Raw genomic sequence first — 16,999 nt, 5'->3', positions numbered from 1 at the left:
GGGTGACAGGAGGTCACTGTCTGAGGTCAGCCAACTGGTTAATAGTTTGCTCAGCTTTCTTTGGAGTTTTATAGGATTTGTGAAGGCTTTCTGAGATCAGTAGTCCTTGCTTTTGCTTTCCAAAATGGCAGCCACAATGGTGTGCATGGGGCTTTATTAGCCTCTTAAACCTACCCCTCACCCTACATCCTCACTGGCCTGGAGTCATCTCAATGTTTCCAGTACTTTCTCCTTTCATTTAGGCACCAAAAACCATGTGCTTTTGCTATTCTTACCCCCGTTGTTAGGCTTTCACAGGCCAATCCTGGCAATGTTGGAAAGTTTGGCGAGCTCTAAATGACGCTGTGTGATGCATCGTGAATTCAGGCTTAGATGTCCTAAGCCTGGATTCACAGTGCATTACACAGTGTCATTTAGAGCTCGCCAAACTTTCCAACGTTCACACAGAGTAAAAGGGGCTGTATTTTTGGCCATAAGATGCCTGTAAAACTTAAAGGGGGATAGGGGATAAGATGTTAGATCGTCGCAGTCCCGCTGCTGGGGACCTCGGGGATCGCTGCTGCAGCACCCCGCCATCATTACTGCACAGAGCGAGTTCGGTCTTTGCGTAATGACGGGCGATGTAGGGGCCAGAGCAGCGTGACATCATGGCTCCGTCCCTCATGACATCACGGCCCGTCCCCTTAATGCAAGTCTATGGCAGGGGGCATGATGCCCCCTCCCATAGACTTGTATTGACGGGGACGGGCCGTGACGCCATGAGGGGCGGAGCTGTGACGTAACGATGCTCCGCCCCCTGTGTTGCCCGTCATTACGTGCAGAGCGATCTCGTTCTGCACAGTAATGATAGCGGGGGGCTGCAGCAGCGATCCCTGGGGTCCCCAGCAGCGGGACCCCGGCGATCTGACATCTTATCCCCTATCCTTTGGAGATGTGACAGAATTAGTTCTCCCATTTTGAGAACCAAACTGGACCTTTTATCAGTATTCGTAACATAGGGTCACACGTGCCATATTTGGCTGCATATTTTGCTGGGATTTGCTTCTGCATATTTTTCAACCCATTGAAGTCAATAGGTTGCAAAATCAATCGCAGAAAATATGTAACAAAATATGCAGAAAATCCCTGTTTAAAATCAGTCCCCGTCATGCTCCGGCTTGCATTGAGGGGGGGCGGAGCATGACGTCACACGGGGCGGGGCCTTGACGTCCCAACGCTCCGGCCCCGTGATTGACAGTAATTCGACCCGTAGCGAACACGCTCCGGGGACTGATTTTAAACGGGGTGCGGCGTGCAAGATCACGGGGGTCCCCAGCGGCGGGACCCCCGTGATCAGGCATCTTGTACCCTATCCTTTGGATAGGGGATAAGATGTCTAAGCGCCGGAGTACCCCTTTAAATAGAATTAAAATTGCAATCTTATATGGTATGAATACCAGAATAATGCATTGTATGTTTTGTTGTGAAACTGCATGGGGTGGCTCTCTAAACCTGGGTAAGGTGCCGTTTATGATTGCTTGTCTTGTGTGCTGTGATTAGGAGATTGTGTTCCTTTTGCTTATTTAGCAATGTCCAGAGGCGTAGCTTGTAGCTTCTTGGCCCCGATGCAAAATCTGAAACAGGGCCCCATATGCCAATTATAATACTAGTCTCTTATGGGGCAGATGTGCTTTGGGGCCCCCTTAGGTACCAGGGCCCCGATGCTACTGCTACCTCTATAGCTACGCCCCTGGCAATGTCCATGTGAGCCCGATCTAGCATTTTTTGTTCCAGTTGGTGGTACTGGGGGTGTTATTGTCATCCTGATCTTTATCTCCACTCAGCACACCACTCTATGCATCAATTTCTTCTCTAGGCATCCATTCTATTTGGTTTATTTGGATTGGTGCAATATCTTACACTACATACTATTAGTGGTACGCACACAATGTTTATGTATGCTGCTAATAAGTACTTAGGTACAGTTTTTTCTCTGTGCATCCGTATTGTATATTGACTTCTCTCCCCTTCCCATTTTTTGTAACCATGCATCTATACGTACTGTAGTGCCTATATGTATAGTCTGTTGCTGCTCCTTTTAATGTGTTTTTACTGTTATATGAATTTTTCCAATGAAGATTGTTATATTTTTTATTATTCTTGGTTCCGAAGTTAATTCATATTTACAATTGTTGCCTTTATCACTCAACTTTTTAACACACTTTAAACTCTTACTCCCTTCTTTGTTCAGATTTTGTTCTATCCTCTCCCTTTGCTACCCATATTACTGTATATCATATCTCGCAAACATGTAATGTCTATACAGACAGAGAGAATGGTTTTTATTGGGGGAAATTCATCCAGATCTGTGCAGAGGAAAAGTTGCTGAGTAGCCCATAGCAACCAATCAGATTGCTTCTTTCTTTCATTTTTCAATATGAAAGAAGTGATCTGATTGGTTGCTATGGGCAATTCAGCAACTTTTCCTCTGCACAGGTTTTGATAAATCTCCCCCATTGTTCTGTCTTTTCTACGGTATTACATTCTCATACAACTAACGTCCTATAAGAATTATAATTATCAAGCGAAGGCCAAAGGTCTCTTTACATCATAAAAATGTCATGTACAGCTTACCAGGAAATACCGCTATGACATTCTATGTATCTAAAAGAAGTGGAGAGTTCTGACCTGTGACCTTTCTGAATTCTGCAAGGGATTTATTGAACATATTTGCATTTAAATTAGATGACTTGGACTTTGTTAATTAAAACTGTACAGCTGTTCCCGCAGAGTTAACCCTTTGGGTTTACCCTTTACTGTAATGGAGCTTTGCCAAGAAAGGTTTTGTATGTAGGGTGTTATGAGGTGAAATAAGAGAAACTCCCCATTAAGATGGAATTAACCAGATATAAATCTCTTTATACGTCCATAGTAACTAATATATGGAGTCAAAACGTAATTGGCCAATACTTTAAATATATTATTTAATAAAGGAATGTTGAGTTAGTGGAATTTATGCAGGAGCCCAGGGGGGAAGCATGCAGATCAGAGGCCGAGGGGGTTATTGAACTGATGAGGGTTGTAATCCTCTAGAGGTCATAGTCTGCTCATGGGTTGGTTTGCCATTGTAACAGTGGCTAAGGTCTTCCACCAGGCCTTTCACACTAGGATGATGGTGGTAGTACTCCTCAGGAACACTTCACCTTTATATATGTCTCCTGGCTGATGGAGGTTGGGGTCCCCTTGATGGTAGTATATAATAAGAGCCAGAGACAAGGGATGACTTGCAAAAATGATAACTCACAGTTCTATTTTCTTAGTAAAACTTCCAAGATGGAGACAAAATACTTTAAGGCTAAGTTTCCACACAGGTATTTTTATGGCATTTTCCACTGAAGTTTTTGAGCCAAAGCAAGAATTGTATTCAAGAGGAATGGGAAATATAAAGGAAGGAGTTATGCTTTTCCTACTGGATCCACTTCTGACCTCAAAAACGGCAGTGGCAGTATTCCAAAAAACGCCAGACAAAAACCTGTGGGAAAACTAGCCTAAGGCTAAGTTTCCACTTGGTTTTTTTCTGGCAGTTTTTGGAAAACTGCCACTGCAGTTTTTGAGCCAAAGTCAGAAGTGGATCCATAAGGGAGGAGAAGTGTATTTCCTATTCCTTTTGAATACACTTCTGGCTTTGACTTAAAAACTGGAAACTGGATAAGTGGAAACTTAGCCTAATAGTGGTTAGGCTTTGCTTAGGATCGAGCAGCTACACAATGTGTCCATTTTGTAGCTTTCTGGAGGCAATTCACTCTCTTTATTGCAAGCCTCTAACTACTCTTCTTACAGTTTTCCTTTCTTACTTTCTATTGCCTTTTCAGTACTGAAATTCACAACTGTAGTGTACAGCTTTGCATTAAATCTGTTATGTACTAGCTATGACTGCACTAGGCCTGGCCGGATGTCTTGATCACATCCATACGCACCTGTCCACCAAGTTAGAGGCCAATACAGTGCTCATTTGGCCACCTTTGAACCAGCACATAACAGTATACCTTTTAATGCTGCATAGAAATAGCATAGTCAATTATGTTATGTCTTGCTAAATCTAAAACAATAAAAATACATAAATACATAAAAGATCATAAATAGGATCAATTGATAAAACCATTGATTCACACAGGAGTCTTGAAAAATAGAGAATATAACACAATAGAAAAGACAGAACAATAAAACCATTGTCTGTGTCTGTCTGTACAATACATGTTTGGAGCTGTGATCCCCTTGCTTAATTTCTCTTCTCCTTTACCTTACAGCTCAGCTTTTAAGCCCAAACTTACATCTTTTCTGAACAGTGAAGAAAACTGAACTGATTTCCTTTTTGTAGAACGTTAGGTGAGCCTAGTGCTTCCAAAAGGTTATTACAGTGTGGAGTGTGTGGGGGGTTAATCTTTTCAAAGCCTTAAAGGGGTTATCCAGGAAAAAACTTTTTTTTTATATCAACTGGCTCCAGAAAGTTAAACAGATTTGTAAATTACTTCTATTAAAAAATCTTAATCCTTTCAGTACTTATGAGCTGCTGAAGTTGAGTTGTTCTTTTCGATCTAAGTGCTCTCTGATGACACGTGTCTCGGGAACTGCCCAGTTTAGAAGCAAATCCCCATAGCAAACCTCTTCTACTCTGTGCAGTTCCCAAGACAAGCAGAGATGTCAGCAGAGAGCACTGTTGCCAGACAGAAAACAACAACTCAACTTCAGCAGCTGATAATTATTGAATGGATTAAAAAAATTTTAATAGAAGTAATTTACAAATCTGTTTAACTTTCTGGAGCCAGTTGATATAAGAAAAAAAGTTTTTTCCTGGAATACCTTTAACCTTACCATATCACAATTTGTTCAAGATTTCAAAATTAATTTCAGTACAGAAGTCAAAATATGTAGCTTATTCACAACAAACACACAAGTGTGAAAGTATCCATAGACAGTATATGGTGCAACCAGTCCTGTTTGCAGTGGGCAGTGTAGTACACTATATATAGACTCATTTTCTTTTTTGCCTTTTTTTCAGGTCTGGTCAGTAAAAGATGGGCATCTCAGAATCTGCCCAACAAGACCTGGAAGTGCCCCCCATTAACCAAAGTCAAGAAGTAACTATCCCCAATGCAGTTCATGACGTATCTCTTCCTCAAGCAGATTCTGGAGGTAGAGACGGCACAATGGCCCAGACAGATTTACCTGTTCAAAGTCAGATCCAAGGAAACCATCAAGATAACCATCAAGTCCCCTCTGATATCTGGAAAAAAGGAGGTCGCCTTTTGTCTGCACTGCTGGCCATTAATGTTGGTCTGATTGCCTGTGTTCTTGTGAGTAGTGGCACCTTAGAAGAAGTCTCCGTTAAGGACACTGAAGTCCTCGCTTTTTTGGTCATTCTTATGCTGCTCTCTACAGTCTGGATGATATTTCAATTTTATTTCTCTTGCCGGAAAAATGCAGTACTCTACAAAGACTCACATGCAGGACCTGTGTGGCTTAGAGGTAATACAGGAGCAAAATGCTAAAGTGATTTACATAAAATGCATATGCGTGTAAAGCAAGTTCCCTTTAGAATTTGGTTATTAAAACTTGCCCTGCAATATCATGCATGGCTCTTCTATCTCTTATTATTGTTTTTGGGTAAAAGTAATTTAGTGGGATGGTAAATTATACAAGGTATCTGACAAAGAATGTCGGTCCAAGAATAGAAAACAAAGCTAATTTCTTCCAAAAACGGCACCACACCTGTCTTCAGGTTGTGTGTGATATTAAGCGAAAGACCACTCCGACACCGCGAATACACAGCATCCTGACCAGCACACTCCTACCGTTCTAACAACGAAGAGTGTACTGTCAAATTGGACCTGAGGAAGGCACTCTGTATGTGCCAAAACGCGTTGTCCGTACTTATCAAATAAAATATTTATTGTCCAGTGCTAGCCTGTGCCTGTCGGTTCGTAAATATTCTTACATCTTCACAAAATGAAATGTGCATTTCTGTAGCACATATTGAAAACTGTGACTACTTAAAATAAGCAACCATTCAGGAAAAGACACTATTCAACTATCATATCTATCTTACATAGATATCTTTGTTATCTCATAAGAATAAGGATTCCCAGAAATGTCCTTATATGCAATAATATGTTAGAGCTCCTTTATTGTACCTGTAAGGCTAGGTTTCCACCTGTTTTTTTTTAACACCTAAAAAAGCACCAGCAAAAACACCAGAAAAACTGCCACAGCTTTTTCCTGCGTTTTGGCAGTTTTTCTGGTGTTTTTCCTGGTGTGTGGAAAGAGCCAAATGTGTCCCCTGTGGCAGTTTTTTCACTGTCTTCAGGGTACCACTCTTTGGGTCGGATGCAGAGCGCCCGGTCCACAGAGTATAATGAGAAGAGGAGTAGTAAACATTACTACCGCAAACTCGAACTTCCCCAAAAGTTTGCAAACCGGTCGAACCGGGCGAACCGCCATTGACTTCAATGGGCAGGCGAATTTTAAAACCCACAGGGACTCTTTCTGGGCACAATAGTGATTTAAAAGTTGTTTCAAGGGGACTAATACCTGGTCTGTGGCGTGCTGGAGGGGGATCCATGGCAAAACTGCCATAGGAAATTACATAGTTGATGCAGAGTCAGGTGATTTATGCCCTTTATGGATTAAAATCAAACATTCCTAAATGGTTTGGAATAACGTGCTTTAGCCCCCTTTAGGCAGCACATAGAGCCCCCCTTTAGGCATCACATAGTTAGATTCCCCCCTTTAGGCAGCACATAGATTCCCCCATATTAGGCAGCACATAGTTAGAGCCCCACTTTAGGCAGCACATAGTTAGAGCCTCCCTTTAGGCAGCACATAGATTCCCCCATATTAGGAATCACATAGTTAGATCCCCCCTTTAGGCAGCACATAGATTCCCCCATATTAGGCAGCACATAGTTAGAGCCCCACTTTAGGCATCACATAGTTAGATCCCCCCTTTAGGCAGCACATAGATTCCCCCATGTTAGGCAGCACATAGTTAGAGCTCCCCTTTAGGCAGCACATAAGATTCCCCCAAATTAGGCAGCACATAGTTAGAGCCCCCCTTTAGGCAGCACATAGATTCCCCCATGTTAGGCAGCACATAGTTACAGCTCCCCTTTAGGCAGCAGGGTGCCTCCAGCTGTTGCAAAACACACAGACTGATATCTTTCAGCCCTTTGAATACTGTAGTAGTTAGTTGCTTGAAGGAACTTAAGTTTTATACTGGAGTACCCCTTTTAACCAGCGGTTCCCTCCCAACCAGGGTGCCTCCAGCTATTGCAAGACACACGGACTGATATCTTTCAGCCCTTTGAATACTGTAGTAGTTAGTTGCTTGAAGTAACTTAAGTTTTATACTGGAGTACCCCTTTTAACCAGCGGTTCCCTCCCAACCAGGGTGCCTCCAGCTGTTGCAAGACACACGGACTGATATTTGAGCCCTAAAAAGGGCTTTTTTGGGTGCTGTCCTTAAAGCAGATGTTAGACTAGTGCTTTAGGAGTAAAGTGGACCCTGAATACACCACCTAGCAGCAACCTAGCTATCGCTTTCCCTATACAGCAGGAGCAGCTTCTCTGTCGCTCCACTTACTAAGCCTGCAGCATGCCGAATGAGGGTAAAATGGCATCTGTGCAAGAGGTAGGAGGGTCTGGAAGGGACGGGCTGCTGCTGATTGGCTGTAATGTGTCTGCTGACTCTGACTCACAGGGTCAAAGTTTACCGCAATGTTAAAGTATAGGGGTGAATCGAACTTCACATATGTTCGCCCAGTGATGCGAACGCGAACATGCAAAATTCGCCGGGAACTGTTCGCAGGCGAACAATTCGCAAAATCTATAATGCGGAGTGATGTATAGCATCACTACTCACTTCCACAGGCCTTATAGTATACAGGGGTGCATAGAGTACCCATGTATCTTATACAGGAGCCGGGAATCCATTCACTATACTGACAGGGCTCCCTGCTCCTCTAGCCCCTTTGGGCGGTATACAGTATATACAGCTATCTATAGATAGCTGTATATAGTGTATACAGAAGCCGACCTCCACTTACCTCTCTTGCTCCTGTCCCGGTCCGTGTAGCTCCGCCCCTAGTGATGACATCATTAGGGGAAGAGCTACAGACGGGAGCCAGGCTGGCAAGTGTGAGGCTCTGTTCACATTGTCCATTTTGAATAATGTGAACAGACCCTTCTGGCAGTGTCCTCCCAGACCGGTAGACTCCAGCTGTTGCTAAACTACAACTCCCAGCATGCCCAGACAGCCAAAGGCTGTCTGGGCATGCTGGGAGTTGAAGATTTGCAGCAATTGTAGGCTCTCTGTTTGGGAAGAAATTATGGGTGCTCTCCCCAGCGGACAGCGCCAAAATGTCCTAACTAATTTTTTGTGTTTCTTTTTTCTTCTCGTTTCAGATCCGTGTATGCAGAGGATTACGGTGGATTCGGAGGACTACTGCAGATGAACTGGACCACCATGGTAACATTAGGCTGTTGCTTCTTGGTTGGTATCTGGCTGAGAATAAAAAGAAGGGGAACCCTATGTGTTATTTTTTTTTTTTTTATAAATAAATAAAAAATGTATAGGGTTCCCCGTATTTTTATTCTCAGTCAGATACCAACCAAGCAGCAACAGCCTGAAATTACCAGGGTGGGCGAGGACCATTTTGGTACTGACTCTTCCCGACACCCCTGTGGTGGTGGTTAGTAATATTTATGGGTTAGCACTAGCTGTTTGTGGGGCTAACGCTAAGCCCCGGCTTAGTAATTAATTCCATTAAACAGCTTCCACTACTAAGCCTGAAAATTCAATAAAAAAAAAAAGATGACACATTGGAAAACTTATTTTATTTAAAAAAAACACTCCCCCACAGCCCTTGTTAGCCATTTTATTAAAAGGAAAAAAAATCCAGTTCATCTGCAGTAGTCCTCCGAATCCGCCGTAATCCTCGGCATACACGGATCTGAAATGAGAAGAAAAAAAAAAACACAAAATATTGGTTAGTACATTTTTGGCGCTGTCCTCTGGGGAGAGCGCCCATATTTCAATGTCTTCCAAAACAGGGAGCCTCCAATTGTTGCAAAACTACAACTCCCAGCCTTTGGCTGTCTGGGCATGCTGGGAGTTGTAGTTTAGCAACAGCTGGAGTCTCCCTATCTGGGAAGACACTGCCAGAAGGGTCTGTTCACATTATACAAAACGAACAATGTGAACAGAGCCTCACACCCTTACCAGTCTGGCTCCCGTCTGTAGCTCCGCCCCTAATGACATCATCACTAGGGGGCGGAGCTACACAGACCCAGGGAAGGGATGGACGTAAGCGTACTTCGTCTTCTGTATAAACTATATACAGCTATCTATAGATAGCTGTATATAGTGTATACCGCCTAAAGGGTTAACCTACACTATCCAGCAATGTAAGTTAACTATTTCCATGCTGGGCTGGTTCATAGCACTCAGCTCAGCAAGGGGTTAAGTGAGCCAGCAATGTATATACTGTATACACTGTAAGTTCTTACTGGGCATTAGATATATGATGTATATCTACTGCTCAGCATCAGCTCTTCTCCCCGAGGTACGCAACAGGTGTCAGGAGTGATACCTGCTGTGATCTGTCCTTTGCGGCAGGCACTTCTGCTCCCAACATGGAGCACACTCTGCTCCATGCTGGGAGCTATAGTACCTGCATTAATAGACAGATTGCAGCGAGTGTCACTCCTGACACCCACTGTGATCCTCCTGTATAATGTATAGATGCGGCCGGCTGCTCTTCTATGGTCCCCTGCACTGACGTATATATATATATATATATACCTATTCATATTTCCCCCAGAGTTGTGATTGGCTGGAACCATCTGGCCAATCACAGCTCCCTGTGGGGACCATAGAAGAGCGGCCGGCCGCATCTATAAATTATACAGAAGGATCTAAACAGACCTGGGGTGATCTGTCAATTAGTACAGGTACTACTCCCATCATTGAACAGTGTGTTACATGCAGGGAGTAATAGTACTACCTAAAAAATGTAAAAAAGAAAAAAGTGAAAAACACACACAATACATTTTTATTATTGTCGGCTACATTTTTAGTGCCCTGCCCCCACACATAAATTGATCCCTGTTTAAAAATGTATAAAAATTTTGTTATAAAAAAGAAAAGTTTCATTAAACAAAATTTTTTCTATCACTACTGTATCTTTTTTATTATTATATTTTATGGTACCCTACGAAATTTTAATAAAAAAGGTATCTATCTCCATCACTTTTTTGGATCACTAAAGTCCAAAAAAAGAATAAAAACCACCTGAAAAAACATCAAAGTTAAAACCCACATGGTGTTTTTCTTGGCTTTAATTTTTTTACTCCCATACACTTCTATGGGAGTAAAAACGCCAAGATTTCCCGAAAAAACGCTAAAGTGTCAACAAGGGGTCATTTTTGAAAAACTGCCAAGGGGCAGAAAAACGCCAAAAGGATAAAAAAAATATATAAAAATGCCAAACTGAAAAAGCCAAGTGGATATGGCATTTTGCAGTTCCCTATTGACTTGCAGCTAACATCTGTCCGCAGCGTTTTTTCACAAATAAAACACCAGGCGGCAGAAAGGGCGTTTTTATTGGCGTTTTTGCCAAAAAGAAAACAATTGGAAACCTAGCCTTAATGTGTTTTCTTTAGTTATTAATAAGGAAAATATTATTTGGAGTTGTGTAGTTTATTTAGAACGTTTACCTGACAATACTCATTAGTAGGACTTGCAGAAATTAGCCCCAATCTACAGTGAAACCTGGTAGAAAGTGTTTAATTCTTTGAAGGGAGCCCATGGGGGCAGGGAAATACACAGTCCTCATTTTAAAAAATGGTACCTGAAAATGGGATTTATAAATACTCCAAAAGGTTTTCCATTACAGAAACTGATGCAAGATCCTACTATCTAGATTGTGGGGTTCCGACTTATCCAGCAAATAAGGAGGCCATAACATTTGTTTAGCACTTTGACCCCTTTCACTTCTTCCTGCAGCACAGCTCCATACACATGAATAAACCCTAAGCCCTTTTTTTAAATGGTACATTAGGTAAATTTTTTAAGTACATTCAGATTTAACCCCTTAAGGACCGGGGTTTTTTTCGTTTTTTGCATTTTCGTTTTTTGCTCCTTGCCTTTAAAAAATCATAACTCTTTCAATTTTGCACCTAAAAATCCATATGATGGCTTATTTTTTGCGCCACTAATTCTACTTTGTAATGACGTCAGTCATTATGCCCAAAAATCTACGGTGAAACGGAAAAAAAAATCATTGTGAGACAAAATTGAAAAAAACCCCTGCAGTTTTGTAACTTTTGGGGGCTTCCGTTTCTACGTAGTACATTTTTCGGTAAAAATGACACCTGATATTTATTCTGTAGGTCCATACTGTTAAAATGATACCCTACTTATATAGGTTTGATTTTGTCGTACTTCTGGAAAAAATCATAACTTCATGCAGGAAAATTAATACGTTTAAAATTGTAATTTCTGAACCCTATAACGTTTTTATTTTTCCGTGTATGGGGCGGTATGAGGGCTCATTTTTTGCGCCGTGATCTGAAGCTTTTAACGGTACCATTTTTGCATTGATAGGACATATTGATCGCTTTTTATTCATTTTTTCATGATATAAAAAGTGACCAAAAATGCACTATTTTGGACTTTGGAATTTTTTTGTGCGCACGCCGTTGACCGTGCGGTTTAATTAATGATATATTTTTATAATTCAGACATTTCCGCATGCGGCGTTACCATATATGTTTATTTTTATTTACACTGTGTTTTTTTTTTATGGGAAAAGGGGGGTGATTCAAACTTTTAATAGGGAAGGGGTTAAATGATATTTATTCACATTTTTTTCACTTTTTTTTGCAGTGTTATAGCTTCCATAGGGACCTCTAACACTGCACATATTGATCTTTCACATTGATCACTGGTTTCTCATAGGAAACCAGTGATCGATGATTCTGCCGCTTGACTGCTCATGCCTGGATCTCAGGCACTGGGCAGTCATTCGGCGATCGGACAGCGAGGAGGCAGGTGGGGACCCTCCTGCTGTCCTGTAAGCTGTTCGGGATTCCGCGATTTCGCCGCGGCTATCCCGAACAGCCCACTGAGCTAACCAGCATGGTTTCAGTTTCACTTTAGACGCGGCGTTCAACTTTGAACGCCGCGTCTAAAGGGTTAATAGCGCGCGGCACAGCAATCAATGCCGCACGCTATTAGCCACAGGTCCCGGCCGTTGTTAGAGGCCGGGCCCGACCCGCTATGACGCCCCCGCGTTATAGATCGGGAGCGGACACATGACGTTCCAGTACGTCATGTGTCCTTAAGGGGTTAATAATAACTTCAGGTATATTATCTGATGATAACTACAGATATATTACAAGGGTTACTGGTGCTCTTTATTATAGTAAAAGAAAAGAGATGTGGGTGCGGGATCTACAGGAGTATGGGAGTGCCGGGTTAAAGGCATCCGGGAGCTTGCAACTATAACTATGGTAGATTTTGCCAATAGAAATGAATGAGCCATAATAGACTATGGGAGTAAGGTCTGGGGAAGAAAACTAGTTATACACACATGGGCTGGTTTGAAGCATGGATCGGAGACTGCTGCGGCTGATAGTGTATCTGTTACGCCGAGCGCTCCGGGTCCCCGCTCCTCCCCGGAGCGCTCGCTACACTCTCCCCGCTGCAGCGCTCCGGTCAGATCCACTGACCCGGGGCGCTGCGATTCCGCTTCCAGCCGGGATGCGATTCGCGATGCGGGTAGCGCCCGCTCGCGATGCGCACCCCGGCTCCCGTACCTGACTCGCTCTCCCTCGGTCCTGTCCCGGCGCGCGCGGCCCCGCTCCCTAGGGCGCGCGCGCGCCGGGTCTTTGCGATTTAAAGGGCCACTGCGCCGCTGATTGGCGCAGTGATTCCAATTAGTGTCTTCACCTGTGCACTTCCCTATATCACCTCACTTCCCCTGCACTTCCTTGCCGGATCTTGTTGCCATTGTGCCAGTGAAAGCGTTCCTTGTGTGTTCCTAGCCTGTGTTCCAGACCTCCTGCCGTTGCCCCTGACTACGATCCTTGCTGCCTGCCCCGACCTTCTGCTACGTCCGACCTTGCTTCTGTCTACTCCCTTGTACCGCGCCTATCTTCAGCAGCCTGAGAGGTGAGCCGTTGCTAGTGGATACGACCTGGTCACTACCGCCGCAGCAAGACCATCCCGCTTTGCGGCGGGCTCTGGTGAAAACCAGTAGTGACTTAGAACCGGTCCACTAGCACGGTCCACGCCAATCCCTCTCTGGCACAGAGGATCCACTACCTGCCAGCCGGCATCGTGACAGTAGATCCGGCCATGGATCCCGCTGAAGTTCCTCTGCCAGTTGTCGCTGACCTCACCACGGTGGTCGCCCAGCAGTCACAACAGATAGCGCAACAAGGCCAACAGCTGTCTCAACTGACCGTTATGCTACAGCAGTTACTACCACAGCTTCAGCAGTCATCTCCTCCGCCAGCTCCTGCACCTCCTCCGCAGCGAGTGGCCGCTCCTGGTCTACGCCTATCCTTGCCGGATAAATTTGATGGGGACTCTAAGTTTTGCCGTGGCTTTCTTTCCCAATGTTCCCTGCATCTGGAGATGATGTCGGACCTGTTTCCCACTGAAAGGTCTAAGGTGGCTTTCGTAGTCAGCCTTCTGTCTGGAAAAGCCCTGTCTTGGGCCACACCGCTCTGGGACCGCAATGACCCCGTCACTGCCTCCGTACACTCCTTCTTCTCGGAAATCCGAAGTGTCTTTGAGGAACCTGCCCGAGCCTCTTCTGCTGAGACTGCCCTGTTGAACCTGGTCCAGGGTAATTCTTCCGTTGGCGAGTATGCCGTACAATTCCGTACTCTTGCTTCAGAATTATCCTGGAACAATGAGGCCCTCTGCGCGACCTTTAAAAAAGGCCTATCCAGCAACATTAAAGATGTTCTGGCCGCACGAGAAATGCCTGCTAATCTTCATGAACTTATTCACCTAGCCACTCGCATTGACATGCGTTTTTCCGAAAGGCGTCAGGAGCTCCGCCAAGATATGGACTCTGTTCGCACGAGGCGTTTCTTCTCCTCGGCTCCTCTCTCCTCTGGTCCCCTGCAATCTGTTCCTGTGCCTCCCGCCGTGGAGGCTATGCAGGTCGACCGGTCTCGCCTGACACCTCAAGAGAGGACACGACGCCGCATGGAGAACCTCTGCCTGTACTGTGCTAGTACCGAACACTTCCTGAGGGATTGTCCTATCCGTCCTCCCCGCCTGGAAAGACGTACGCTGACTCCGCACAAAGGTGAGACAATCCTTGATGTCTACTCTGCTTCTCCACGTCTTACTGTGCCTGTGCGGATGTCTGCCTCTGCCTTCTCCTTCTCTACTGTGGCCTTCTTGGACTCTGGATCTGCAGGAAATTTTATTTTGGCCTCTCTCGTCAACAGGTTCAACATCCCAGTGACCAGTCTCGCCAGACCCCTTTACATCAATTGTGTAAACAATGAAAGATTGGACTGTACCATACGTTTCCGCACGGAGCCCCTTCTAATGAGCATCGGATCTCATCACGAGAGGATTGAACTTTTGGTCCTCCCCAATTGCACCTCGGAAATTCTCCTTGGACTTCCCTGGCTTCAACTTCATTCCCCAACCCTGGATTGGTCCACTGGGGAGATCAAGAGTTGGGGGCCCTCTTGTTCCAAGGACTGTCTAAAACCGGTTCCCAGTAACCCTTGCCGTGACTCTGTGGTTCCTCCAGTAACCGGTCTCCCTAAGGCCTATAAGGACTTCGCGGATGTTTTCTGCAAAAAACAAGCGGAGACTCTACCTCCTCACAGGCCTTATGATTGTCCTATCGACCTCCTCCCGGGCACTACTCCACCCCGGGGCAGAATTTATCCTCTCTCTGCCCCAGAGACTCTTGCCATGTCTGAATACGTCCAGGAAAATTTAAAAAAGGGCTTTATCCGTAAATCCTCCTCTCCTGCCGGAGCCGGATTTTTCTTTGTGTCCAAAAAAGATGGCTCCCTACGTCCTTGCATTGACTACCGCGGTCTTAATAAAATCACGGTTAAGAACCGCTACCCCCTACCCCTCATCTCTGAACTCTTTGATCGCCTCCAAGGTGCCCACATCTTTACTAAATTGGACTTAAGAGGCGCCTATAACCTCATCCGCATCAGAGAGGGGGATGAGTGGAAAACAGCATTTAACACCAGAGATGGACACTTTGAGTATCTGGTCATGCCCTTTGGCCTGTGCAACGCCCCTGCTGTCTTCCAAGACTTTGTTAATGAAATTTTTCGTGATCTGTTATACTCCTGTGTTGTTGTATATCTGGATGATATCCTAATTTTTTCGGCCAATCTAGAAGAACACCGCCAGCATGTCCGTATGGTTCTTCAGAGACTTCGTGACAATCAACTCTATGCTAAAATTGAGAAATGTCTGTTTGAATGCCAATCTCTTCCTTTTCTAGGATATTTGGTCTCTGGCCAGGGACTACAAATGGATCCAGACAAACTCTCTGCCGTCTTAGATTGGCCACGCCCCTCCGGACTCCGTGCTATCCAACGCTTTTTGGGGTTCGCCAATTATTACAGGCAATTTATTCCACATTTTTCTACCCTTGTGGCTCCTATCGTGGCTTTAACCAAAAAAAATGCCGATCCCAAGTCCTGGCCTCCTCAAGCGGAAGACGCCTTTAAACGACTCAAGTCTGCCTTTTCTTCGGCTCCCGTGCTCTCCAGACCTGACCCTTCCAAACCCTTCCTACTGGAGGTTGATGCCTCCTCAGTGGGAGCTGGAGCTGTTCTTCTACAGAAAAATTCTTCCGGGCATGCCGTCACTTGTGGTTTTTTTTCTAGGACCTTCTCTCCGGCGGAGAGGAACTACTCCATCGGGGATCGAGAGCTTCTAGCCATTAAATTAGCACTTGAGGAATGGAGGCATCTGCTGGAGGGATCAAGATTTCCAGTTATTATTTACACCGACCACAAGAACCTCTCCTACCTCCAGTCTGCCCAACGGCTGAATCCTCGCCAGGCCCGGTGGTCTCTGTTCTTTGCCCGGTTTAATTTTGAGATTCACTTTCGTCCTGCCGATAAGAACATTAGGGCCGATGCTCTCTCTCGTTCCTCGGATGCCTCAGAAGTTGAACTCTCTCCGCAACACATCATTCCACCTGACTGCCTGATCTCCACTTCTCCTGCCTTCATCAGGCAAACTCCTCCAGGAAAGACCTTTGTTTCTCCACGCCAACGCCTCGGAATCCTCAAATGGGGTCACTCCTCCCATCTCGCAGGTCATGTGGGCATCAAGAAATCTCTGCAACTCATCTCCCGCTTCTATTGGTGGCCGACTCTGGAGACGGATGTTGTGGACTTTGTGCGAGCCTGCACTATCTGTGCCCGGGATAAGACTCCTCGCCAGAAGCCCGCTGGTTTTCTTCATCCCCTGCCTGTCCCCGAACAGCCTTGGTCTCTGATTGGTATGGATTTTATTACTGATTTACCCCCTTCCCGTGGCAACACTGTTATTTGGGTGGTCGTTGATCGATTCTCCAAAATGGCACATTTCATCCCTCTTCCTGGTCTTCCTTCAGCGCCTCAGTTGGCTAAACAATTTTTTGTACACATTTTTCGTCTTCACGGGTTGCCTACGCAGATCGTCTCGGATAGAGGTGTCCAATTCGTGTCTAAATTCTGGAGGGCTCTCTGTAAACAACTCAAGATTAAATTAAATTTTTCTTCTGCATATCATCCCCAGTCCAATGGACAAGTAGAAAGAATTAACCAGGTCTTGGGTGATTATTTGCGACATTTTGTTTCCTCCCGCCAGGATGACTGGGCAGATCTCCTCCTTCCATGGGCCGAATTCTCGTATAACTTCAGAGTCTCTGAATCTTCCTCCAAATCCCCATTTTTCGTGGTGTAC

At 44.8% G+C, this 16,999-nt stretch overlaps 1 protein-coding gene across 3 annotated transcripts in view; it reads left to right on the top strand.

Moving 5' to 3' along the window:
* LOC130297331 (proton channel OTOP2-like) overlaps positions 1–16,999 on the top strand; it is a 122,511-nt gene that overhangs the window by 92,941 nt on the left and 12,571 nt on the right. For all 3 annotated transcript variants that reach the window (XM_056549708.1, XM_056549706.1, XM_056549707.1), the window contains exon 2: positions 5,039–5,505. In XM_056549708.1, the coding sequence (XP_056405683.1) occupies positions 5,055–5,505 (451 nt within the window). In that variant the 5' untranslated portion in view covers positions 5,039–5,054. The remainder of the gene's footprint in view (positions 1–5,038; positions 5,506–16,999) is intronic.

Source organism: Hyla sarda, chromosome 13, assembly GCF_029499605.1.
Source record: "Hyla sarda isolate aHylSar1 chromosome 13, aHylSar1.hap1, whole genome shotgun sequence".
Lineage (NCBI taxonomy): Eukaryota > Metazoa > Chordata > Amphibia > Anura > Hylidae > Hyla > Hyla sarda.
This window is presented reverse-complemented; position numbering and strand designations above follow the sequence as displayed.